At 58.8% G+C, this 26,929-nt stretch overlaps 1 protein-coding gene and 1 long non-coding RNA gene across 7 annotated transcripts; both read right to left on the bottom strand.

The window, feature by feature from the left end:
* Positions 1-419: 419 nt before the first annotated feature.
* LOC131501646 (uncharacterized) lies at positions 420-2,648 on the bottom strand. The gene is made up of 3 exons (XR_009256845.1): positions 2,429-2,648; positions 1,099-1,186; positions 420-990 (listed from the first exon to the last, which is right to left on the bottom strand). It is a non-coding gene; the product is annotated as an uncharacterized LOC131501646 (long non-coding RNA).
* A 1,432-nt stretch (positions 2,649-4,080) lies between these two features.
* Positions 4,081-26,929, bottom strand: LOC131501641 (brain-specific serine protease 4-like). Of its 6 annotated transcripts, none has more exons than XM_058711954.1 (10): positions 26,767-26,929; positions 23,890-24,093; positions 13,002-13,103; positions 10,869-11,087; positions 8,102-8,354; positions 7,551-7,577; positions 7,023-7,194; positions 6,505-6,782; positions 5,189-5,346; positions 4,081-4,529 (listed from the first exon to the last, which is right to left on the bottom strand). In XM_058711954.1, the coding sequence occupies exons 5-10, from the start codon at positions 8,181-8,183 to the stop codon at positions 4,299-4,301; spliced, it is 948 nt and encodes a 315-aa protein (XP_058567937.1). In that variant the 5' UTR covers positions 8,184-8,354; positions 10,869-11,087; positions 13,002-13,103; positions 23,890-24,093; positions 26,767-26,929; the 3' UTR covers positions 4,081-4,298. The 6 variants fall into 6 exon arrangements, with proteins under 6 accessions (XP_058567937.1, XP_058567939.1, XP_058567936.1 ...); XM_058711956.1 differs by adding an exon at positions 11,694-11,958 and having other exon boundaries at positions 8,102-11,087; XM_058711953.1 differs by having other exon boundaries at positions 8,102-11,087.

A 26,929-nucleotide genomic window follows, 5' to 3' on the forward strand; every position in this document is an offset into this window, starting at 1 on the left:
CCCTTAGGTAGGGGCAGGGCAGGGGTCTGAGGTGGGTGGCGAGGCCCGGGCGCAGAGGCCCTCACTGGCGCCGACCAGGCCTTGTTTCGTTTCCGGGACAGGCTGGAAAGTGCACCCAGGTCAGGGCTCAGACTCCAGGTGGCAGACTTGACCTAAGTGATGCCATTTGGGGCCTGCGATTTTCTTTTTTTTTTTTTTTTTTTTTTTAAATGTTTTTTATTTATTTTTGGGACAGACAGAGACAGAGCATGAACGGGGGAGGGGCAGAGAGAGAGGGAGACACAGAATCGGAAACACGCTCCAGGCTCCGAGCCATCAGCCCAGAGCCTGACGCGGGGCTCGAACTCACGGACCGCGAGATCGTGACCTGGCTGAAATCGGACGCTTAACCGACTGCGCCACCCAGGCGCCCCGGGGCCTGCGATTTTCTATTTAACAATAATTACATCATGACAGGCGTCGCCCAAGACCGTCCCGAGCACGGCGAGCAGGTGGGGAAGAAATGCGGGTCAAACCGCTCAGGACAGCGCGTCTTAGAGCCTCCGGTCGCCTCCCACCGATGCTGCCGTCACAAACCCCACGGACAGGGTGACAAACACTCCTGTCGTCTCAGTTCTGGCTTCTGAGAGTCGGAGATGACGGGGAGTTGGCTGCTCTCCCGGTGGCTCTCAGGCAGCCCCTCCACCCTGCGTGTACACATGGTCGTATCCATCCAAAAGGTGGTAAACGTGCACGTTTCCCTGACTTCTGGGAGCCGCTCTAACCAACTGGAAGAGCCCGTGGAGGAGGACCCTCCTCTCTGTGGCCTGTGGTTGGGAGCACTGGGGGGCGGGGTGATCGTGTGGGGCTGAACCCCTAACCCGTGGCCCCTGTCACTGTCCCTGGGTGGACGGTGTCAGGACGGAGAATCCTGGGCACTCTGGTATCCGGGGATCGTCTAGTGTTCAGTGTGGGGACCCCTCCTCCCACGCTGGAATTGAGTCTGGGAACCTTAGAAAGACCGTAACCCACACGTTCATAAGATGCAATAATACAATTGTAAAATACAATAAAAATGAATAAAAAAATGGGAGGGAGGAGAAGACATAAAATGCATACCTACATTTTTTATAAAAATAACAGCAGCTTTTAACCTTGTGGTGCTAAAGTGGCTGCTGGCTCTTAAGCATCACATGTACATCCAAGACTAGAAGAAGAAAGAAGAGGGGAAAGGATGCCAGCTGAGTATGTCCCTTTTATCGGGAAAAAGACAAGTCGCCCCAAGAAAACATCGGACATCTGCTTCCCTCTCCCGGGCCAACACTCAGTCCCACGTGCTCTTGTGACCTTGTGGAAGCAGGTGCCTGACTCTTCCGGTCTCTAAGGTGGGGGGCACCAGGGAGGGGCGTTGGCCATGGCAGCAAGTCGTTGGCCATGGCAGGGTGGGTGTTGGCCAGCTTGTTCTGGACGCCAGGGCAGAGCTGTGAGGTCCCGGGGGGGGTGGGGGTGGGGGGGTGGGGTGGACGTCTCCTCAAGGGTTAAAGGTCTGAGGACAGAGCATGTGGAGGAACAGACACGCCCCGGGACCTCACAGCCTGCAGGGAAGACGTTCCCACTAGAATGACATTTGTCACCTTGTCACAGTGGCCAGACAGCCCCGCCCCTGCCCTTGGGGAGGTAAGGGAGCTCTGCAAAGGTCTGTTCCACGAGGGAGGTAAAGGTAGTGGAGACACCTGTCCACTGGGCACGTGGGTGTGCCGGCCCCTTGCCACCGGCCCCTGGGACGTCCCCTTCAGGGGACAGCTGCAAGGGTCTCGGTCTGTGGCCCCCAGAGGCAGGCGGTGCCGGTGGAGACAAAGCAGTGGGTTCTGGGGCACCTGGGTGGCTCAGTCGGTTAAGCGCCGGACTTCAGCTCAGGTCACGATCTCGCGGTCCGTGAGTTCGAGCTCCGAGTCAGGCTCTGGGCTGACGGCTCGGAGCCTGGAGCCTGCTTCCGATTCTGTGTCTCCCTCTCTCTCTGCCCCTCCCCCGTTCATGCTCTGTCTCTCTCTGTCTCAAAAATAAATAAAACGTTAAAAAAAATTTTAAAAACAACAACAACAACAACAACAACAAAAACAAAGCAGTGGGTTCTCCCCCACCCAGAGTGGCGCAGATTTGGGGTGTGTTTCTGGGCTGAGGGGCTTTGCTGCGATCCTGGTGTGGACCGTACCGGCACGGGGCTGACTACGTTTGCAGCTCCGGGACCCCCCATCCTGACTAGAGAGGGGGTCACCCAGACGTGCTGCAGCTGGCAGCCTCCTGTGGTTCCCCACTCCAGGGCCGGGCCTGCCCTCGGGCTCCTCCCGGAGGCTGGCAGGTACCTTTGGGCTGGGGCGGGGGGGGGGGGGGTTGGGGGGGCGCAGGTGCCTGGAGGCTGATCGCTCAGCCCCCGAGAGCCCACCCTCACGAGTGTCCTGCCACTTGTGAGGCCGCTCCTCCACCCCGGCAGGTGTTTCTAGGCATCTCCTCCGTGGGGCTTCCATCGGATGACACGTGAGGGGGACCCTCTGACCAGTGAACGGGGGCAGAGGGCGGGGTGAAAGATGCACAGGCAGGGGAGAAACTGAGGGGCAGAGGCCATTGGCAGGAAGGGGCAGAGGAGGGAGGGGAAGGAATGGGGGAAGGAGCACGGGCAGAACCTGGGGGCGAGGAACAGAGGGCGGATTGGGGGAGGGGGAGGGGGTGGGGATGGGGCAGAAGGCGAGAGCTGAGGGCAGGGGGAGGGGCAGGCACAGGGCGACATGGGGGGAGGGCCAGGATGTGGATTCAGCGCTCACCCGAGTCCCCGCTCACTTCCTGTGATGTGGGAACCGGCAGAAGGAAAAGGCTGGTTCCCAGGCGGGCAGGAGGCCCGTTCAGTGTTTGGTTTTTAATCAAACCAATCCCCCAGCATCCGCTGCGATCTGGTCATGACAGAAGAGCGACCAAACTACAGGAGCAGATGTCCTCCCAGCAAAGGGTGCGAGGGTACCAAACAAACAGCGGGCAAGCCAAAACCCTGCGCTGCCCGCCGCTGCCTTCTCGAAGACTCACGTCGCGTTTCCAGTTGGAGACACGGTGAATAGCAGGACTGGACCTCTTCGCTCTAGAATTAATCTTTTTTTCTTCTAACGTTTATTTTTGAGGCGGGGGAGGGGCAGAGGGTAGGAAGGGGGCTCTGTGCTGACAGCAGAGAGCCTGATGCGGGGCCGGAACTCATCAACCGTGAGATCATGACCTGAGCCGAATTCGGACGCTTGACGCTTGACGGACTGAGCCACCCAGGCGCCCTAGAATGAATCTCTCTGTGTGAACTATGTGAAGTTCACAGTCTCAGGTCAACCACAGAGCCCGGGTCCGCATATCTCACTCACTGCAGGGAATCCCAGGTGGGCTGGGTCAGGCTCCAGATGTGGGGCCGGGGGTGGGATGGGGGGCTGGTCCAGGAGGCTAGGGCCTGGGCTGCAGAAGGGGGGTGGAGGGCAGTCCTGGAGGAAGGGGGTGTTTGCCAGCGGGGAAGTGGGTAGATCCCTTTGTAGCCTGGGACTTGGTCCCACCTGCTGTAGGCACAGGCCAGGTGACTCAAGCCCGAGGTGTAGCAGGGCCTGGGGACCTGCTGTCTCATCGTTTGGCTCCCTTCTTGGTTGGAGGACTCACAGATCGGCATTGAGTCACTCCGGAGCCAGCTGGGGGGGGGCGTAGAGGCCCCAAATCCGGGAGGCGTGGTTCTGAGGGGAGGGAGGAGACACCCCACTCTCATAGGGGCGGGCTTCTCCCAGCTAGCCCAGTTTTGGAAACACAACCGGCAGGTTGGGGGCCTGGACCGACCCCCCCCACCCCAGCCAGCACTCCCCCTTTCCACTGGTGGAGCCGGTCTCCCGGTCCGCTGGCCTCCCGCCTCCTTTCTTCCTGGTGGGAGGGGGGCACAGAAAGGAAGTACAAAGGCCAGGGGTCAGAACACTGAAACGCAGGTGGACAGGACGCCTGGGTCCCTGGCCAGGCGACCAAACTCATCCCGACCTGCCCCCACTTTAACCCCAAGCGTACCCTGCTTCCCAATGTCATACCTAGAAAAACAGCAACGGGGGAATAAATAATTTATTGAAATTGGAGGAATAAATAAGATATGAGGGCGGGGTACAAATAACTGTAAAAATTATTAACATGTATATATATACACACAGAGGCGCTCGCGCGGGCGGGGCGGGCTGCGAGGCCGCTCGGTGCCGGCCCGCGGGCGCCCCCCGGAGGCAGATGGCTTACTTACAACGGCGTGGCCGCCGCGTCTCCCCAGGTCCCTAACGCGGGCCCCTCGGGGAGGGCGCGCCTTCCCCTGCGGGCCCCCTCCCCTGTGAGTGCCCGCGGAGCTGCACCCCTTGCACGACCCTCATCACCCAGGAGCGGTGGGCGGCCAGGCTGATGTAGACGCCGGGCCGGTTGCGCTCGGCACAGCCCTCGCCCCAGCTGATGATGCCCGCCAGCAGCCAGGTGCCCTCGACCTGGCACATCAGGGGGCCCCCCGAGTCACCCTGCGGAGAGGGGGGAAAGTTAGGGACCCACGCGGGTCAGGGCTGGGCAGAGCCCAGGACCCTACACAGTGGGGGGACGGACGGCTCCCTGGGGTGAGGGTCAAGGGGGCACACACACCCCCCCATGGTACTGCGACTCACCAGGGCCGGGAGGGCTAAGCTGGACAGGCCTTCGGGCTCGCTTCTGGTGAGAAGCTTTTTGTGCCAGACCTTGTCCCTCACAGCCCCCAAGCCAGGGAGTACCGTTGCTTGCCTTACAGATGAGGAAACCGAGGCTCAGAGGGAAGCCCCGGCTTGCCCAGACTGGCATCCGTGGGCGGCAGACTAGGAATTGCAACCGGGACCCTCCAACGTCCAAGCCCGGGTGCTACCATGCTACCAGCCTGCCGCCCTCCACCGTGGTGACGGAGGTGGTGGGGACCAGGGCATGGGAACCCCGAGGAGGAGGCAGGCTCCCGGAGAGTGGGGTCCGGCCCGCCCAAGACGCTCGGTACACATTTGGTGCGTGGCCGCGTGGCCGAACAGACGGATGACTGAGCCAAGCAGAGGCCAGGTGGTGCAGGTGTCTAGGGGCACTTACAGGTCTCAGCTGATGGGGGGGGGGGGCGGGGCAGCGGTGGAGCTCAGCGGGACAAAAGTGGGAAAACTCAGGTGCTCACCAGACAGGCGTCCCGCCGCCCCTCCAGATAGCCAGCGCACAGCATGTCCTCGGTGATGGCTCCCTGCCCAGCGCCCCGCCAGTAGAGGCGGCTGCAGACTTCCGAGTCTATGATGGGAACCTCCAGTTTCTGCAGGGTCTGGGGGTGGGGCAGGGGCACTGGGGGCAGGGAGGACAGGGTCAGGCTTGGAAAGCCCTTTCTTTGCTGCCCCTCCGTTCTCCCTCAGAGGCAAGTCTCAAAGGTTAATGGATCAACTCCGTCAGTCAGACTCCCAAATGCCTGCGGAAAACCCAAATTCCGAGACTGCGCACCTCTGGACCTACTGGGTCCGAACGTGAATGAGCCGCGTGAGACTCTGAATCTTTAACGAGTCCCCTGATGCCCACAAAACGGTTAGAACTGCTGGTCCCGGCTTGTCCTGCCCCAAGCACTACTGTCTCCAGCAGAGGAAGTGGACTGCCACAGAGGAAGTGTGCAGTAAACGATCCCCTAATGTTGAACGTTACTGGAACTCGAGGAATCCCCCACACTCTAGGGGGACCGCAGGCCCTAAGGTTGGTCTGTAGACCCTCCCCAGCTCATACCTCCAGTTCTCAAATGAGCCCTGCAGGATGACGATGGGGAGGCTGTCTGCAACCTCAGACTCAGTGGGATCGCCAGACACCTGGTGTCATTTCCCTTGATTTCTTTTGGAATCTGGTTAAAATCCCATTTTTCTGACACTTTTTGCTTACTCATTATCTTTCTATTCTATCACCCCCATTATCTATCTACCCACCTACCTTTTTCTGCTTCTCTGCCTCTTACTTTATCTGCCTTGTGTCTCTAGATGATGTTTTCCAGACCTCCAGACTTGGTCTGACAATTATATTGTCCAATTCTGGAGCCTACTTCCTTCTGGGAATTTTGCCTGCAATTATGGCATGCTGCCACCAGGGGGTGCCTGTTCCCACTTTGGAATCTCAGGGCTGTTTTACATTCATGTACTCAGCCAGGCCCCACACAGGCCTCCTTCCAGCCTTTCCTAGATCACTTAATAGCCTCGTGGATCTGGCTGTTGTTCCCTCAGAACACAGCCAAGATACTCTTTAACTAGAAAGGACCTAAAAGTGTCCACCTAGGTTTCTGGGACTTCACACCTCTGGATCGCGGCTCACTTTTTCTTCCATCTCTGTCGTCACAAGAAGAGTCTGTCTTTTCCCTTCTGCTATGCCTCTGGCTCCAACCTTTGCTGCCCACTGTACCTGTGTCTCTGAGCGTCTGCCACCCTCTGTCCCCATCCACCCCCTGGCCACGTGGCAGGGGAAAAGCCGCACCTCCATCACGGATACTCCCCCAGCCTGCAATCCAGCAGCGGGTGTTCGGAGGGAGACGGACGGAGGAGTCAGGCAGGCAGATGGGCAGGATTCGCTCAGAGAAGTGGATGGTGTGCTCCAGACGCACCAGGGCGATGTCTGCACGGGAGCCCTCTTTCCAGGAATACACGGGGTGGGACTGCACCCAGGCGATACCCACCTGCTGGGACCTGGAGCCAGGGTTCTCCAGCTGCCAGGCCCCCAGCAGCACAGAGAATTGGGACGGCTTGTTCAGGTTGCTGGGGGAAACAGGAAAGGGGGTGGGGTCAGCCAGGAACCAGGGGTGGTGGGGAAGGGTCAGGCAGGGAGTGTCTGGGGGACCACATGCGTTTGAAGGCCCCGAAACAGAAGCAGGCTCGCTCTCCTCTATGAGAGGCCCCCAAGGCCGGACAAAGACCCGGGGGCTGGTGCCGAGTGGGGAGCCCAGGTCCGGGGCAGGAAGCCTGGGGCATCAAGTGGAGGGGACCGGTCGTGCACACCCCTTGAAGCAGTGGGCAGCAGTGACCACCCAGCGGCTGGTGAGCAGGGAGCCTGCACAGTGGTGGGTTCCGTTCTTCTGGATGCTCACGACCCAAGGCCACTCGGCATCAGTGCTGTCCTCACCGCCCACGATCCGGTTCAGCCGCTGGGGCTTCCCACAAGCTGGGGGTGCTGGCGGACGAGGGTCACATTTTCTGTCATTCAAGGGGCACAACGATCCTACCCTGCCCACGCCCCACGCCATTCATTCCCCGGCCCTTCTCTTCCTCTCCCTCCCCACGAGCTGGCCACCCGTCTCCCCTCATCTGCTGTTGCTCCCCACCCCACCACCACCCCCCCCCCACCTGGGCCCCTCCCCTCCGAGTCAGAATCTCTGCTCTGCCTCCTGGGCCTTCTTTGCTGCCTGCCTTCCTCTCCCGCTTGACTCCCCTCTGGCCCCACCGCCCCCTTCTGATCTGCTTACCCCACAGACAGACCCAGACGCAGCCCCTCCCCTCAAGCCCTCCCCCAGGGCCCCCCCAACTCACCAGGTATCCTGGCAGCACGGAGGGAGGCTGAGGGCAAGAGAAGGAAGGGTCAGGCCAGCAGAGAGGAGCCCCGGTGCCCGGGGTGTCTCTTCAGGGCGGGGCATTTCCCGGAGCCTGGGCAGGGCTGACGGAAGCCTCAGGCTCGGCCCTAAGCCGGGGCCCTAACCTCCCACCAGCTTCCTGTCGGGCAACCTGAGCCAGGACTCCATCCCACCTGCCTGGCACCTCTCACGGGGTGGGGGTGGGGGAGGTGAGAGCGGGGGAGCGCACACCTGCCCCGGCCCGAGACCCTCTCAACCCCCGAGCCTGAGGCCTGTAATGACACTCATGGTCCGAAGAGCCGGGAGGGAAGAGGAGGCGGTGGACTGCAGCCTCCTTGCAGTCCTCTGCTGGCAGCCACCGGACGTGGCTGAGAGCAGGCGAGCACGAGGGGGAGGGGGAGACTGGGTCCCGGCAGGGCAGGGCCCGGAGGGCCAGTGCTGAGTAGGGGGAGGGGAGGGGGTGGCCCTGGGGGACAGAGGAGGGAGGCGCAGAGGGGCCTCAGGACTCACCCGCAGAAGCCAGAAGCAGAAGGGGGGTTAGGATCCTGAGACAGCCTCCACCCAGGGCCGGGGGAATTCTGGAAACCACCATGGCCGGTGGGGGCGCGGGCGCGGCTGGGAGAGCTGTGTGCAGAGCTCCCCACAGGTCACCCCAGGTTTTATCCCGGGAGGTGGAATGCCGTTGGACCAGTCCCCCGAGTGAGTGAGTGAGTGAGTGGCTCGGTCTGGCCACCCCAGGCTGTAGGTCACAGGTGGGGCGGGACTGTGGGGAGGAAATGGGCCGTTAAGGGGGCCCAGGTGGGGGCTCTGGCTGAGATCCCTACCACCCCCCACCAGCAGTGGACTGGTTTGGGGGCCCAGGACCTGGGCTCCAGCTGTGGGCTCAGAATCTGGCCTCTGGAGGAGCAGGACCCAGGCCCAGTGGTGCAGGCCAGTGGCCTTGACACTGACTGGGATGGACCCCAGTTTGTGTGGGGAAGGGAAGACTTAGGGTGTGGGGTCGTGGGGAGGTCCCGGGGCCTTGGGAACACGGGGCTGCCCAGAGGCTCAGTAACGGCTCCTTCCTCCAGGGGCCACTGTGACTCAGCCAGGAGGCCTGACCAGGCCCTGGGCCCTGGGATTCCGTTAACCCACTTCCCAGAAAGCCATGAATCAGGCCCCCAGTGGCCACCTGTCATGTGGGTCCTGTCACTCGGGTGCCCAACAACTCACCCCTCACCTGGACTTCGGGGAAACCCAGGCAGGTGCCCAGGTGGCCGACTGACGTGGCTGCCTGGGAAGGGCTGGGGTACCGTCTCCCACAGCCCGGCCCGGCCCCTGCACGCCTAAGGGTCAAAGGGCAGCTGGGCTATGCAGGAGCAGGGAGCCCAGGTGGGTGCTACCCCGGGGTCCCCCACCCCCAGAAGGAGGGCCGACGGATTCCGGTCCTAGACCCACTGCGTATTCGTCCTCTCATTCACACGGTCAACAAACCTCGCGCTGGGAAGGGGTGGGAGACACAGCGGGAGGAGAGTGTATCAGGCGCCCCGCATCGCCACACCTTCCTCCTCAAATTCCCTCACTGTCCCCACTCTGAAGCTGAGGAAACTGAGGCTGGGGGCGAGCAGGCTCGTGGTGACAGGTAGAGCCGGATTTGAACCCCAATCTGGAGGCGGGAGACTGGACCGGACCCGGTAGATCCCGAGGGATCTTGATCCAGGGGATGGATGGTTTTCACCCAGGGTCCCAGGAGCGGAGTGGGGTGGGCTGGGGCCTCAAGGGTCCGGGGAGGCACCTGACCCTGGCGGGGCTGCAGGTGAAGACCGCCCAGAAAGCGGAGACCCGGAGGGCAAGTGGGAGCAGTGGAGAGGCGTGCAGAGGCGGGCAGGGGCGGGCAGGGGGGCTCAGAGAAGAGAGGAAGCCGGGCTGGGGCGCAGGACAGGGTGCTGGCAGGAGCTGGGGGCCCTCCAGGCAGACACTCGGCGCACCCCGCTGGGCAGACCGCCTCAGCCTTTCTGGAGCGCCCCGGCTTGGCCAACGTGTTCCTCCCCCACAGCCTGGGGGTAGGGGTGACCCCTGTGCTGTCCCCGCTCAGACCCTGGGGCTTTGGCAGGTGGCAGGAGCCTGCAGCCGACCACCTCCCCGGAGCCACAAGGGATCGCTGGTGTGTTTTACTGCCCCCTTCCGGCTTCGGCTAGAAGGGCAGGAGGCAACTCGGGGCTAAACTACAGCCAGACGCCCCCTCTCATCAGGGCGAGCCCCCTGTCCCATCCCGCCCCAATACAAGCCAAGGATGGGGGTGCAGGAGCCCCGAACAGCCCCCAGCTGATGCATTATTCTGTCCCAGGACCGGAGGCAGGGAGCTGCCGGAGAACACCCATGCCAAGCAGCAAAGGTGAAGGGCAGGCTCTGGGGTGCCCCCCCACCCCGCCGCCTGCTCACCACCCTGGGCCGTCTCTACTCCACGGCTAGCCCCAGGCTCCCCCAACCCGCTGCCTTCCCGAAACTAAGGTGGTTGGCTTCCCCGGCTCACTCGACAAGCATTTACTGGGCCACGGCTGTATGTCAGATCCCATGCTGGGCACTGGGGCACCACGGATAAGACACAGGTCCTACCCTCGGGCAGCAGGCATCTCCCCGGGGGTGGGAGGCAGGTGAGCAAGTGATGATGGTGAAGGAGTCTCAGCACGGGGGAGGGGGTGTGGGGAAGCACGGAGGCGGGCAGGGCCCCTGGAGGGCCACGAGGGGCTGGGTGCTGGGAGCTGTGACCCCCCGCCCCGAGGGGAGGGGCAGTGTCAGGTGGCCCAGCACACCCTGGGGATCTAGGATGGCCCCGGTACACTCCGGGTCTCAGTGGGTGTTTGCTGAATGAATAAACAAGCGTGGCAAGGTGTCGGGAGGATTGTGCCAGGGACCAGCTGTCCCAGAATGCAGCCTCCCCAGTGTCCTATTACGACGTTTCCTGAGAACTGGGCCACTGCCGAGGTCACCCGAGGGACAGACACGTGTCCTGAGATGTCACTGGTCCCCAAAAAGGGTGGCCAGGTAGAGGGCCTCCAGGAGAAGGACCCGGTAGGAGCCACAGGAAGACCTGAGAAGGCAGTGAAGGCTGTCGGGCACCAGGCCTCAGCAAGGGCCCCAGAGACCGGCTCCCCAGTTCCCAGAGAGTGGGGGCCCCGGCGTGACTTGACACCCATTGGAGACATTTACGGAGCGCCTACTGGATGCTGCAGCCACACCAGCAGTGCCGGCTGGGCATGTCCTCGCCTGGGCCCCAGGTGCCCACCCTGCCACCCACCCTGCCACCCGGCGCCTGTCACGCCATCGCAGGGCCACCGATGATTTGCAGCGAGCTGTGCAGGACGGAGAGGGCTGCGGACGCATCGTACGAGTGGCAGCTGGGGCTGGTGGGGCTCAGCCCGAAGAAGTGGCACACCAACGCCATTTCGCACCCGGGCGTGCCGGAGACACAACGGCGAGCAGACCGAAGACCGCCCCTGCCCGCACGCTGGGGACGCTGGAGGAGAGGGAGAAACACCATCCATCAGTCGTTTAGTCTGACGGATGATAGAGTCCCAGGGAAACCAAACCGGGAGGGGGACGGGGGCAGGGAGGATGGCGATCTCTCCAGCTGAGTCTTCCAGGTGTAGTCAGAGGTCATTCCGGCCCCGGGGAAGGTGCGAGCAAAGGGTCTGCCGGGTGGGACAGCAGATCCGAGCTGGGGCAGAGGACAGGCACGGGGACCGAGGGGGCCCGACCCCACCCAGTGGGCCTCCCTGTGCAGGGGACGAAACGGGGACAGGAGAAGTGGGGAGGCCGTTCCAGGGCCAGGGATCAACCAGCTCCTGGGCACAGGGGCAGAGGCCGCCGGACCACCAGGGGCCCCGGGGGGTGTGGGGAGGGGGCTGACAGCTCTCACGGCGGGTGCTGGGTGGCACCTGGCCTGCCCCCGGGTGCCCGCCCAAGCAGGACCGGCACGCACGTTCACGGCAGCACTAGGCACGGGAGCCCCAGAGAGGGAACAGCCAAATGTCCATCAGTGGGCGAAGGGATAAGCAAGCCGTGGTCCCTCCACCCAGTGAGACACGTCATTCAGCCGCAGAAAGGACGGACTGCCGCACACCTGCTACCACACCGGCTACGGCGCGTCTGAGCTGGCGGACGTCACGCTCGGTGAAGGGCCAGGCGCAAAGGGATAGATACTGCGATACTGCAGGGTTCCACTTCCACGAGGTCCCTCAAGTGCAAGCCCAGAGACAGGAAGCGGGGGCGGGGGCGGGGGCAGAGTCCTCGGGGGAGCTGGAAAGTTGTGCAGCTGAAGCAGGTGGTCAACGCCTCGGACCCATGCGGGCGCTTCGGGATGGTCACCACGGCAAATCGGGCGTATTCTCCACGTGAAAGAACGGGGGAGAAAATCTGAATGTCCTCTTTCGTGAACGCCGGAAGTGGCGGCACCCGTGGGCCCCCCGGGGCGGAGTGGCCCCCCCCCCAGCTGCGTGTGGCTCCGCCCACCCGAGCCCATCCTGCGACACCGCCCGTGCCCCGGTCTCCCCGGCCGTGGGCCGGCTGTGCCAGCCGCCCTCACGCGAGCCAGCAGAGCGCCCCAAGGAGCCGGCCGAACACGGGCTCCTTCCTCCAAGCCCGGCCTCAGTTTATCCATCTGGGAGGAGCACTGGTCGGCCCCGCCCTGCCTGCCACCACCGGCCGAGGGAGCAAGGGCTGCTCGGGTTGAAGGGCTGGTGGTCGCGAGGGGCCCAGGGCCCCGTGAGCAGCGTCAGGCTGTGCTGGTCTGCGGGCGAGGTCTTCCGGGCACTAACGAGGCCCTGGGGACACTCGAGGACACTGCTCACTGACCGCGGCTTCATCACTGGGGATGCCCTTCCCCTGGTCTAATCACACTCCCGAACTCTCCTAGCTCTCACACAGGGCTCCCTGCCTCTTGGAGACTTGGGTCCAAAGGGGCTCCAACCCCGTCTCAGGTCCCAGGTCCCAGGTCCCACTCGGAGCCCCACCTCACCCGAGCCCAGCTCCCACACCCCGGGCCCCACATTTTCCTCACAGCCTCCTCAGTCCGGATTTATCCACAGCCTTTCCCTCCTTCAGAAAAGCTGGCCATACGCTGGATTTCTTAGAGCTGATCCCGTTTTCCCCTATTGACTCCTACGGTTCTCATGGAAAAATAACCCGTCGGCCCGGGGTGGGAATCTCCGGGGAGGAAGGTGGCCAGTCGTCCTGCAGAAACGTCACTGGACGGCCCACCCTGGGGGCCAGAACCCCTCACCTCCACTCCCAACTTCCCAGGCTACACACGGCTTCTCTGGTTGGTGGAAAACCCCTCTACTGCTCCCCTTCTCCCCGCACAAGAACTTTGCCTAGTGGCTAAGAGTTGGTGACGGGTAAACTTGGAGCCCCCTCTGCTTTGTCTGTTTACCTTTAAAATAGCATGTTTGGGGCGCCTGGCGGGCTCAATCTGTAGAGCGTGCGACTCTTGATCTCAGGGTCCCGAGTTCAAGTCTCACGTTGAACACGGAGCCTATTTAAAAAAAAACAACTGCACGTTTACCACGGGGATGTGTTAACAAGGGCTCCGACTGGCTAGCAGGAGCTGATGGTGAAGCTGGTGGGAGGTTTGCAAGAGCTGACATCACAGCAGTGTCCTGAGACCAGCCGTGCAGGACGGGACAATGGACATACCACCAAACTCGGCAAAGGCCACAAAACAGGCCTTCCTCCCCCCCCCCACCCCAGACGGCCCACTATGAAGTTCTGCCCCGAATGTCCCTGAGCGTCATCCACCACCTGACCAGCTCATAATAAAGCCGGACTCCCCAGCACTCCGGCATCCCTCCCCCTCCCACCTGGGACCCACTGGAACCTGTTCTGACCACGACACCGAGACCGAGACCAGCCGAGAAGGGCTGGGCACTTCTCCGCCACCAGGAAGCAGAGGGGAGCTCTGGGCTGGGGAGGGCCGGGCCCAGAGGAGCCTGCTGGGAAGGAGGACAGAGGGCAACGGGCAAGCTGGCTGAGCTGACTCGCTGGGTCCCCATCGCCAGGCTGGGCAGCTTCCAGTACTCGTGGTGATGTAGGAGTGACTCATGGCCCAAGAAGAGAGGGCAGGACCTCAGTCTCGAGGTCAGAAGTCATGGCCAAGGACTCATGGAAAGGAAGTGAATGCTGCACAAGATCCAGTAACAGAGCTGGGACTAACAGGTGCTCCTAGCCCTTCCTTTGGGGGTTTCCTACCAAGCCGTGACTAGCCCCCCAGGTGACCCGCGTAGCCACGTCATGCCTGCGGAGAGGAAGCACGGAAAACCAGCCCCGGCCTCCCCCGCGGGGTGGAGAGCCACCTCCGACTACGTTCCTCCTCCCCCTCACCCCCCCGGGGCAGTGCGTGGCTGCTGGTTACGGCTGACTGATGGCTTCTGGGTAAGTCAGTGTGGTTTCTCCAGCCAGGAGGACACACAGCTCTAGGGCCTAGGTCGGTGGCTGGGATGGGGACTCCCATCCGGGTTGGGGGTTGGGGTGAAGGGAGGCCCAGCGCGCCTGGTGAGACACGAGGCAGCCTGCCAGAGCCCAAGTCTGGGTGCTGAGGACAAGTAGGGGACCTTGAGATTCCCTGGAACCCCGACCCCCGGGGTTCCCATCTTAGAGAACGGCACCACCCCCCTGGGCGCTCCAGCCGCATGGCTAGGACCGTCCCTGACTCGCCCCGTGCCTCCCACCCACATCCAACTGGAGAGGAAAAACCAGCTGTCTGTAGACGTAAAGTGCTGTCTGGTCCCGGCTATGTAGGATTTTGTTCATCAAGCAATTCTCCTTTTCTGTGGACACCAGCTGGGTGTCCTCCAAATTCATTCAATGCAGACGCCAACTGGAGTTAGCACAGACCCCACAGGGCCAGGGCTCGGCCCCATGAGATCGCCCACTTCAGAGATGCCAATCCCAGGCGGTGGGTCCTCATCACCCACACTTCTGCCCGACCTGGCTACAAATCCAGGGCTCCCGGGATCCCCTCCTCGGGTTCAAGAATTTGCTAGGATCGCTCAGAGAACTCAAGGGAACACTTATGTTTACCAGTTTATTATGTAATAAAGGATCCAGGGAACAGCCAGATGAGGGGGGCACGGGGCAAAGCCAGGAAGGATCCCGAACGCGGGAGCCACCGTGTCGTGGCGTGGGGGCGCGCCACTCTCCCGGCACGTGGATGTGTTCACCAACCTGGAAGGCCTCGGATCCCCACACCTTAGGGATGTTCATGGAGACCCATCACGTGGGCGTGACTGGTGCTCAACTCCATCTCCAGCCCCTCTGCGCCCCCTGGAGGATGGCGCTGGAGGTTGCAAGCTTCTAATCGCGGCTTGGTCTTTCTAGTGACCAGCCTTCGTCCGGGATCTATCCGGAGCCCACCAAGAGCCGCCTCCTCAAACTAGAAGACACTCCGGCCACCCAGGAAATTCCAAGGGATTAAGGAGCCCAGGGTCAGGCACTGGGGGCAGAGGCCAGCATGTGTATTTTCAACCCGAGTCCCTGACACGAAGCTTTGGGTCGCAGAAGCGTCCATTTCAAAGACATCCGTCTGGAACTAACATACCGCCAGCAGCCGCAACACAAAGCTACTAGTTAACAACTAGACAAGGGGCCGGGCCGCTCCCCTTGTCTAAAGCTCTGGGGGAGCTAGACAACCACTTGAATGACCCTACTTCTCTCTTCCTGCGCCCTCATTCCCGCTCTCGTTTTAAATTTGCCAATGGAGAGCGAGGCTGTTCGACAGCAGCTGAGCTATGAAAAGAGCCCAAGTGTCCATCGACTGATAAACGGATAAAGATGTAATACATACACGATGGGATATTACTCAGCCATTCCAAGAATGACACCTTGAGGCACCTGGGTGGCTCAGGTGGTTGAGCATCCAACTCTTGACTTCAGCTCAGCTCACGATCTGAGGGTCGTGGGACCAAGCCCTGCGTGCAGCTCTGTGCTGACGGTGTGGGATTCTCTCTCTCCCTCTCTCTCTGCCCTTCCCTGTTCAGGCCCTTGCACTCCCTCTCCCTTTCTCTCAAAATAAACATTTACAAATAAATAAATACTATTTTGACAAAAAAAAAAAAAATGAAACCCTGCCATTCCCAATGACGTGGATGGGACTACAGTGTATTACGCTAAGCAAGTAAGTCAGAGAAAGACAAATACCATATAATTTCACTCGTATGTGAAATTTAACAAACAAAACAGATGAACACGTGGCCGGGGGAAAGAACAAGAAAAAAGAGAGGGAAACAAACCACAAGAGACTCTTAAAGAGAGAACAAACTGAGGGTTGAAGGAGGGAGGTGGGTAGGGGATGGGCTGAACAGGTGATGGGGATTAAGGAGGGCACCCGTTGGGATGAATCACTGAATTCTACTCCTGAAACCAAAATACATAAGTGAATAAATAAAGAGACCTAATGTGGGTCTCAAACCCACAACCCTGAGATCAAGAGTTGCACCCTCCATCAGGCCAGTCAGGCGCGCTGTAAATTACATTTTTAACCTGTTACTGTTACATCGTCAGTGTATTTTGTTGAATGAATTAATGAAATCAAACAGTTTACAAATTTGTACTTAATGAAGCAGGCTACAAATTCTGTTTTTCCCTTTCTGTATTATTTCTATCATACTACTACATTATTTTAATCTGCTTTTTACCTTTATTATTTTATCTAGAGAGAGAGCGCTCAAACCAGTGAGCACAAGCTGGGTAGGGGCAGGAGAGGGGAGAAGGGAGAGGGGAGAAGGGAGAAGGGAGAAGGGAGAAGGGAGAAGGGAGAGGGGAGAAGGGAGAGGGGAGAAGGGAGAAGGGAGAGGGGAGAGGGGAGAAGGGAGAGGGGGGAGGGGGAGGGGGAGGAGGAGAGAGAGAGAGAGAGAGAGAGAGAGAGAGAGAGAGAGAATCTCAAGCAGGCTCCACACTGAGCACAGAGCCCGACGTGGGGCTCGATCTCCCGACCCTGGGATCACGATCTGAGCCAAAATGAAGAGTCAGATGCTCAACCAACTGAGCCACCCAGGTGCCCCAATCCGCTTATTAAATGTAACACATTTTGGTATCGCCCATGTCCGTAAACTATTCATCCATAATATGATTACTAATACGATATAACAGTCCATTGTGTAAGTGACCCAAGGCCTGTCCTCTGATACTGGATATTCATTCTTTTTACTGTTGCAATATTCCGTCAACCACCTTGTTCACAAATCCTTAAGAAACATCTCTCATCTGTTCCTCACGTTACAGCAAGAACTCGGCGCCCAGGAAGAGACCAGCGATACACACTCGGGGAAAGAAAAGACCGTTTATTTCGCACTGGTGCTGGCCCAGCGGAGTCACCTCCAAAGGCTGAGCACCCGGACTCGGGTTTTACTGACCCTTTATACATGTGTGCTTCCGGGCTGGGCGGGACTAGGACAGTCAAGCTTCTGGTTCCTGGCTGCTGGCTGCCATAAGGGGCAAGATTAGAGAAGCCACAAGCATACAGGGGGAGAATCCGGCCTCGGGCACCTGGCTGGCCCTTTTTTATCTGCTCTCACCCATTTACCTTCTCATTCCGCGCTCTTGATTCTCAAGCTGCTGTAGCAGACTTAGAGAAAATCCGTTTGTGGGGGCCAGGGGGCCCTTTGCTGCCACGGGGGGAGGGGCAAGGGCCGTTCTGGCTTCTTCCTGCTGGACACGGATGTCGAGGGGAGGAAAGTGACAGCCAGGGTTCTTTGCCATCCAAAGGAGAGTAGCGACACTAGAACGCTCCATCTGGAGCATCATCTGGAGCGTCACAGCTTCCAGGCGGGAGGAAACAAACCTGGTGAGCGTAGTCAGAACACAAGGACCAAACAGGAGGGCTGTGACAAGCACCAGGAAAGGACCAGCTAAGGGAGGAGCCAGGACGCCCAATTCTACATGTTCCTCCGACAGTTCCAGGAGGAACCGTTCCTGCCTCGTTTGGTGATTCGCTCCCTTAACCTGTGGACCATACCTCCGACTGTCCCTGATTGGCTGGCACAGAAGCAGCAGTCTTTGTTCAGGAAGAGCCACAGCCCTCCCCTTTCAGCAGTGGGAGGCCCAGCCCTCTTCTGTTCCGTAAGACTACCGCTGCTAGGGAGTCTACTTGGGCTTGTGTCACCACCAGAGGTTCGATAACCCGTTCTGTGCTGTCTGTCAGGTCCCTGGACAATTCATGGCAGTAAGTGGGTGAGGACACGGTTCCTCCTACTCCGGTGCCCACCCCTGCCGCATCCCTAAGGCAATCAGCAGGGGGATGACTTGAGTGGCTCTTTTTGAGCGAGTATATGCTGCCACGGGTACTCTAAGAGACCGATGTTGGGAACAACGTTTATCTTACGAGGAGGAAGGCCAGGGTACAGTGGCCGTCCAGTCAGCCGGCAGACACAGGGAGGCGTCCGTCCCACAGATAAAGAGAAGCCCTGGGAGGGGCCGACACCAGGCTTGGCTCGTAGGAAGATGACTGAGCTCCTGACTGTCAAGAGTTTGGTTGCACTGGCCGGTGGTCAGAATGCCAAATGGCTCTGTTCCCCTCTTGTCTGTCAGGCAACTGGGAGCCACTGGGGGCAGTTCGGCTCCAGTTGGTACAGGTCTCCCCGTGCAGGGCTCCGGGTCTTTTGGTAGCAGGGTAACATTTACAGGGGCCTGTGTTATCGGACTAGCTGCCTAACGGGTGGGTCCCGCCGACAAGCAGAGCCGGCAGGATTGGTAGCACCGAGGAGGCGATGAGCTGCGTTTAACCTCTGGTCCAGACGGGGACCTAAGGCAAGTGGTCTACCTGATTCATGTCCCCACGGAGGACGACCCGACAGGCACGGGGAACATCAGGGCAGGTCGGATCGGGCAGCCCCCAGTAACGTTTCATTTTCATTCTTCCCGTCCAATAAGTTTTCCCGTTTCTGGTACAGGGAGTGACCCTCCTGGTATAACATCTGTCTGGCACGTGGGGGTACACGGTGGCACAGGGACACGTGGTAGTGTCGTCCGACCTCTGTGGACCGGAGGGTTGGGGCAGGAGTCGGGAAGGGCACAGGGGGAGGAGTGGCCTCTGTAGGAGGCCGAGTGGGGTAGCAGGCAGTGCAACCCCGTGCGTCTGTTACAGAAGTTTGGCCCTCATGACGACAGATGGGGTCCGGTGGTGGGGAGCACAGAGTGGCTCTTCGGGCCTTGGGGGACAGGCGGGGAGTGACAGGTCACACATCTGCATGGCGGGAGCGAGCAGACTCTTTCTGAGCAGGTTAGGAACAGGGATATGCGCCACGGGGACGGGAGACAGGGCCAGCCCTTCCTGGGCTGGGAGACGGTTCTAAAGGCAGAGAACAACGTGCAGAGGACATCAATCGCAACTCAGATCGTGCACACCTAAGGAGAACGAGCCATCCTGACACTAGTGAGCAGAGGGAGGCTAACAGGAGTCAGTGACCGAGGCGCCCGTCTGTGGAGTAACTTGGGTCAGCCCTAAGCAGAGAGCATGGCAACACGTATGGCAAAAGAAACGGGCAGGGGATGACAGGGAGATTCGAGAACGACGTGCTGTAGGTCACTGAAGTCGCTTGGCGATTTCCTCAAGCTTCTGCTTACACAGAGCCCTCAGGGGTTGGCTGCAGGCCGCTTATCAGCGCTGTGCTCTTAAGGGTGGTCTGTAGAGGACTGTTCTGGCTCGCGAAGTTCCTTTCCATTGCAAGTGGTTGTCAGGCGACGGGCGGGCCGCCTTTACTCGAGACTGGTGGATCCAGGCGGTTAGTCCTGCGACCTTGAGGGCCGTGGGCGTGGTTAGCACAACGAAATAGGGTTGCTTCCAGGTAGGTTTGAGTGGTTTCCTTTTCTTATCCTTACTCCAAACCGGATCCCCAGGTTTGTGGGATGTACAGCTATTCCACGGGAAATAGGTATCCTTCTTGTTTCCCGAGTTCTGTCAGGTCCCCCTTGAATTTGACTAGTGAAGGGGATCTTCCAGAGAGGATATCGAGCGGGGAGGATCCGATTTTTTGCCCGGGGTGTACAGCGTATTTGGAGAAGAGCTAGATAGAGGTCGTATGTCTGGCAAATTAGTTTTCTGACGCAGTTTTGCCATGGCTGATTTAAGGGTCCAGTTCCATACGTTCCACTTTCTCTGAACTCGGGCTGGTAGGCTGCATGTAAGTTCTATCGGATGCCTAGGGATACGTTAGGCATCACCTCGGCCACAAAAGCCGGGCCGCTGTCTGAGCCCATGGTTCACGGCATTCCACGTCTGGGGATGATATCCCTTAGCAAGGCCTTGGTGACTACTCTTGCCTTTTCGGTGCGTGTGGGGTAGGCCTCCGCCCAGCCCGGAAACGTGCAGATGAATAGAAGAAATTCGTATCCTCCACCGTTTCTCATTTCGGTAAAGCCTACCTCCAAATCTTTGAAGGGTGCCTGGACCGCAGCAATGGATTCCCACGGGTCCAGTGGGGCTCCGTGTGGTGTTATTTTGAGCACAGAGGAGGCAGCGTTGAGAGACCGAGGCACAGAAGGACGGGAGCCGAGCGATTACATAGTAACAGCCCGATAAGGTTTCAAGGGCGGTTCTTCCCAGGTGGGGGAGCTCAGGCTGCTGGGGAACCACCTGGCGGGCTAGCGGCTCCGTACACAGACTCTTTGGTCCGCAAGTACCCACCACCCCTCCGTCTGGCCTCCTGTTTCCTGCTGTGCCCATTCTGTCTCTTGGATCGTGTACCTTGGGGAAGCCGGCAGCTCCGGGGCCAGCGTGATTTTCGAGGGTGCCGTTCATTCTCCCGCTGCTTGTTTAGCTGTGGCGTCTGCCCGTCAGTTACCTTCCGACACGGAGTCCTTTCCCCTTTGGTGTCCCCTGCAGTGGATGACTGCTACCTCCCTCGGTTCCCAGACTGCCCTCAGTAGTTTTAGGATTTCTTCCCAATTTTTTCTTTCTTTTCCTCCTGTGGTCAAAAGTCCGTTCTCCTTGTATAGGGCCCCACGTGCAGGTAGAGTGGCAAGGGCACGGCACAAGTCAGCGTGTCTGTTGGCCTGTCTGTCCTTCCTGAGTTCTAGTGCTCTCATTAGGGCCCACGGTTCTGCTCTTTGAGCTGGTCGTCCTTGTGGAAGGGCCTCTGCTTCTGTGACCTCGAAATCAGAGACTCCTACGTAACCGGCGTCCATGAAGCTGCTGCCGTCGGTGTACAGGGTGAGATTAGGATTTTGTAAGGCTCTGTCTGATAGGTCAGGTCGGCTGGAAAAGACTCCATCAAGGACCCCTAGACAATCATGCTCTGGGGGCCCTGCCGCTGCAGGCAAGAAAGTGGCAGGGTTTAGTTTCTACGGCTTCCGATCTGATTCGTGGGACCACACAGCGGTCCCTGATACTGTCATCCGAGCACGTGTTAGCCAGTGTTGCCCTCCGGCATCTATCACGGTAATAACAGCACGGGGAACCTCAGAGCTTAGGTCTTGCCCCAACATGAGTGTGCCTGCTTCCTTGATCACAAGTGCGGTGGCTGCCAGGGCCCTCAGACAGGGTGGCCGTCCTCCCACAGCTGAGTTAATCTGCTTTGAAAGATATGCCACTGGTCTTGGTCAAGCTCCAAATTCCTGGGTGAGAACCCCCAGGGCCACCCACTGCTTTCACGTACGAACAGACTGAAATCTCGTGATACATCTGGAAGTCCCAGGGCCGGGGCCTCTGCGAGTTTTGTTTTTATGGTTTTGAAATGCCTTTTCTTGATGAGGGCCCCAGAAAAGGGGTGCCCTTTCTTCCCCCTTTGGTGCCTCATAGAGAGGCCCGGCCAACTCCGAGAACCCTGAGATCCATATCCGACAGAATCCTACTGCTCCCAGGAACTCTTGGACCCGCTAGCCAGGAGTGGGAACCAGAATGGCACAGACTGCCTGTTTCCTTTCGGCTCGCAGCATCCATTTGCCTTGAGTAATTCTGAAGCCCAAATATTTGTGGGCAAAGCTGTGCCTTTTTCTTTGACACCCGGTATCCCACCTCTGCTAGCGGCCTGAGTGGGGCCCTGGTTCCCTCTCAGCACTGGGTCCGCCTGGGACTGGCTGGCAGGAGATTGTCCACGTACTGGAGGAGGACACATCCTAGGTCCCGTCCCAGAAACCTGGCTAAGTCAGATGCCAGTGCCCCACTGAATAAGGCTGGTGGATTTTTTTTTTTTTCAACGTTTTTTATTTATTTTTGGGACAGAGAGAGACAGAGCATGAGCGGGGGAGGGTCAGAGAGAGAGGGAGACACAGAATCAGAAACAGGCTCCGAGCCATCAGCCCAGAGCCCGACGCGGGGCTCGAACTCACAGACCGCAAGATCGTGACCTGGCTGAAGTCGGACGCTTAACCGACTGCGCCACCCAGGCGCCCCATGGCTGGTGGATTTTTTAATCCTTGCAGCAGTCTAGTCCAAGTGAATTGTTCGTTTGCTCCTGTGGTAGGGTTTTCCCATCCAAAGGCAAATAGCGGTTAGCTATTAGGTGCTAGCTGGAGACAGAAGAAGGTGTCCTTTAAATGTAGACATGTGAAACATCCTGCCTCAGAGGGTGTGAGTCCTAGCAGAGCATATGGGTTGGGCAATGCTGAATGCAGCCTGACGACTGCTCCATTTACGGCTCTTAGGTCCTGCACAGGGCGGTGATCATCTGTCCCAGGCTTTTTCACGGGCAGCAGGGGCGTATTCCACGGGGACTGGCATCGTTTTACCAGTCCCCATTTGAGTAGCCTGTCCAAGAGTGTCTGGATCCCCAGGCGTGCCTCCTATGAGATCACGTATGGGCATATTTTGACAGGCTGGGCCCCAGGCTTTAGGTCAATTAATATTGGGGAGGGTGGTTTTTTGCAGATGAGAGGGGGGTTCCTTCTGCCCAAACTGAAGGGAATTCAGCTTCTAGCTCGGGGGCCACAGTTGGCTCACCGGGAGGGGAAGTATATAATCTCCATTCCTCTTCCCGTGGAATCATCAGGGACAAAACCATGGGTTGGGCCTTTTCATTTAGGTGCTGTTGTGTCTGTGCATCCAAGGTGAAGGCTATTTGTGCGCCCATCTTGGCTAGGAGGTCTCTACCTAACAGTGACAGTGGGCAGTCAGGTAGATACAGGAATTCGTGAACTGCTTGGTGACCTCCCAGGTCACTGTCAGGGACGGCAAAATGGCCTTCAGGTTTGCATCCCAGTGGCTCCTACGATGGTCACTTCTCGACCCGACAGAGGTGCCACCCTGTGTGTCCCCGCAGAGTGTTCGGCCCCTGTGTCGACCATGAAGTCTATTGTCTGGTCCCCCACCTTCATTTTGACCATGGGCTCATGGGGGCCCAGCTGGATACCGATCAGGTCGGCCTCGGATGGTTCTGGTTGGTAGCATCTCGGTGGAGTAGAAGCTTTCGGTTTCCCTTTTTGGCCGCTGGGCCATTCATTTTTCCAGGGTCCACATTCCTTGCAGTAGACACGTTGACCCCATCCCAGTGGCGCCCTTCTTTTTTGTTCTTGAGCCCCTTGTGGTTTCCGTGCCCTTCCACAGAGGGTGGTCGCCCCAAGGCCGCGGCCAGGAGAGCTGCCTTTTGTTTCACTCTGCTGTCCGCCTCCTTTCTGGCAGCTTGGCCCCAATTTACAAAAACCTTGTTGGCGATTTCCAATAGTTCGGTGGCATTCTTTCCACCAAATCCTTCCAATTTTTGGAGCTTCTGTCTTTTTTTTTTTTATTTATTTTTGAGACAGAGAGAGACAGAGCATGAACGGGGGAGGGGCAGAGAGAGAGGGAGACACAGAATCGGAAGCAGGCTCCAGGCTCCGAGCCATCAGCCCAGAGCCCGACGCGGGGCTCGAACTCACAGACCGCGAGATCGTGACCTGGCTGAAGTCGGACGCTTAACCGACTGTGCCACCCAGGCGCCCCCCTTTTTAAAATTCTTATCACACATTCCAAAACAGTTGGTTTTGAGGAACCCCCCCCCCCCCCCCCACATCCTGGTATCCCAGATGGGTCCCTCCCAATGTGCGGTGTCGCAGGACAAACACGAGGGAAGAGGTCGCTTCGTCCACCTGGCCGCTCTCCTCGCAGGTACTCAGACGCCTCTTAACGTTGGCAGGTCAGTATAAACCCGACTCAGATCAGGCCTCAGCGGACCTGATTCTGCCTTGAGCCGTATGAGGCTGTCAAGGAATCACAGGGTAGGACCCACTCAGGCTCCGTGGCCGAGACCGTGTAGCACTCACACACACATTCAGACAGACTACAGACTTCCACCTGGGACTTCCCTGTCCTAGGGTGGGCCTGAACTCGGTGCTGGGTCCCCGGGGACACTCACCCGATCCGATGTCGCGTCCTGGCAGAATTTCCTGACTCCCCTAGAGTCCGTCTGAAAACAGCGGCGGCTGACTACTGTCGGGCCTGGTGAGGGTCGCGGTCAAGGTGGTGGCGTACCTTCCTTTGTCACAGGGCCCCGCGATGAGTGGGCTCTCCGTGGCCTCCCACAGTGGTGACTCAAGGGGCCAGCACGGCTGTCGGCTTCCTGGCCAACGCACCAAAAATATTACAGCAAATAGTCCAGCAAAGGACAAGCGACACACACTCAGGGAGTTAAAAAAGACTATTTCGCACCGGTGCCGTCCCAGCGGAGTCACCTCCCAAAGCTGAGCACCCGGCTCGGGTTTTACTGACTCTTTATACCTAAGTGTTTCCGGGTTGGGTGGGACTAGTACAATCAGTCTTCCGGTTCCTGGCTGCTGGCTGATGTGGGGGCAAGCAAGATTACAGACGCCAAAAGCAAGCAAGGGGAGTATCTGGCCTTGGACATCTGGCTGGCCCTTTTTTATCTGCTCTCACCAGCTTTCCTTCTCACTCAAGTTACATTCTTAGTAGGAAAATCACTAGCTTATAAACTTATCTGACATGTACTGTCGAACTCCTCTCTTTTCTAAAGACTTTTCTAGAGCTGTGTAGTGATTTTTTTTTTCTGTTCTTTATCATGAAGAAATAGAACACAACTATTTTCCCTCGAATCGGCAGGGTTGGAAGGCCCAGTCTTTCTTGCCCTTAAGGGCAGAACTAATCCTCCAGCTGCTAAGGACGGTGTCAAAGCTGAGTTCACCAGCAAGGTGTTGTGAAAGACGGAGCACCGGTGTGGAGAGAGGACAGGAAATGTGTCAGCTAGGAACAGGAAAGGGGAAAGAGTTCCCCAAGTCTAAGATGGGCGGACATGCAAACCTAGCAAAGTTCAGCGAGGGCGCCCTCAAACGCCGAGGAGCCTCAGGAAGCCGAAGCTTCCCTGGTAGACCCCAGCTCTCACCCGGAGACCCCACTGCTCTGGTGACCACAGAAGGCTCACCTGATCAGGATCTGCCCCCTACCCAGGCCCCCACCTCCGCCTGCCCCACACCTGGGACCCCCACTTCCCTACGCAGGCACATTTTTAGCCGGGAGGCCCTGATAGGGCCCGAACTGAATGTCAACTACAGGTTAAACAGGGCCTTCCCTAAATACCCTGCTCCCATGGCCCCCCCCCCCCCCACCAACTCTAGCAATTAAAAACATTAATACCTGTTGAGATGGGGGTGGGGGGCTCCAAGCCTCTCCCGCAAGCCTGTTTTCATGGTTTCACACTGGTTGTTAAACATGTTTAATGTCGTCCCTGCACCTGTCCTGGTGGGTGGGGTGGGGAGCAGTGCAGGAAATGGATGGAACCAGGTTGAGCTGGGAGAATGGTTAATATCACCTCCATTCTCCTGCTTTCTCTCAAACTGGTTAACACTCCCATTCCTTCCCAGCTTGCTTACTATGGGCCCTCAGTCTGTTCTAGACCCACAAAGTGCAGGGCAGCCCATGCCGGTGAGGGCGAACACTGCTCTAGAATCCTGTGGACTTCAGTTCGGACAACTGCTGGCTAACATATGGCCTCACTTCCTCCTTATCCTGCCCAAAGCACAGTCTTCCCCACCGTACAGATGAGGAAATGAGCTCAGAGACCGGAGCAGGGACGTACCAAGACCAGGAGCCAAATGCCCCAGGGATGTTTTAAGGTCTTGAGAAGCCCGGAGCATTCTTAGCTTTGAACCCCTGACCACACGGCACAAATCATATGAACGTGCACATCTCTCTACAGGGTAAATGCAACCACCCCTAACTATGTGCTTTGAGTAGCAGTTGGCTGGTGGTCAGTAATAAGGTATTAATAATAAATCTAGTCGATTGTTTATTGATATATATATATATATATCTCCATCTATTCGTTTCAATTTGGAGCTCCCTTTTCCTATTTGAGATAAGGATTGTTTTTCAGGACTCAGACATTTTTATAAGCCCTGCTGGGCTACCAGAGGCTGAGACCCTGGTTTTCTCAGGGCGTGCCCAGCTCCTCCCCATCCCCCTGCCATATGATCCCCATTTTACACACAACCAAACCACATACAGGGTTTCTGTGGGTGCAAACAACAGAAGGCTGTGACTCATACTGGCTGAGGCAAAACAACCTGACTGTATTATTGTATGATGTCAGGAAACACCTGCCCAGGAAAACAAAAGGTGTCAATAACCTTACTCTCCGACCTCACAAAAATCCATTGAAAACCGCCCCAACTTTCGACAGGTAGCATTAAGCCACAGTTGAAGCTCCAAGGCTCATGAAATCCTCACGTCACCGGGACCACAAATCCTGAGCTATGCGACCCGATCCTTACCCAACCCTAATTTAAAAATCTTGCATCAAAAAGCCCCCCTTCAGCCTGGCCCCAAACCTCAACACCCCAACTCTGCCCCTCCACCTCCTCTCGACTAACTACCCTTTCAGACAGTGCTCTCCCCGAACAAGAGAAGGAAGCATCGGACTCAGTTTTGTCTTAGCTACAGGCTGTTTCGACGGTATTTTCAGGGAGCCAGCGTTTGACTCGGAGGGCCGCGTCCGGTCAGGCTGGCGGGCAGCGCTGCCCTAAACGTCTCCGGAGCGGGGGGCACTGCGGGCCCCCGAGCAAGGGTTCGGGGCCAGGGAGGCAAGGGCAGCGTGTGCGGCAGAGTGTGCTGCACCAGAAGGGCGAAATGTCTTGCCCAAGGCCACGCACACAGGCCTGCGCCCCGGGAGCAGAAGCTGCCGCCCCCAGGCCTCCAGCTTCCCCGCCGGCCGGGCTTGGCCCTGGTCCGCCCCCGTACGGACGCCCGATCTCCCGGGCGCTGCCGCCTCAGGGTGACTCACGAGGAAGCTCCTGCCCCTCGTCCCTCCGCACTGATCCGGCCGGACTCGGAACCCGGGAAAAGACAAGCAGCCCCGCGCGGTGACTAATAAGCGCTTCCCTTCAAACCAACCAGGCGCGCGCGGGACGCCCAGCCGGCGGAAGTGCGGCCGCCGCGCGGGGGCA

Source organism: Neofelis nebulosa, chromosome 18 (genome assembly GCF_028018385.1).
Source record: "Neofelis nebulosa isolate mNeoNeb1 chromosome 18, mNeoNeb1.pri, whole genome shotgun sequence".
NCBI lineage: Eukaryota > Metazoa > Chordata > Mammalia > Carnivora > Felidae > Neofelis > Neofelis nebulosa.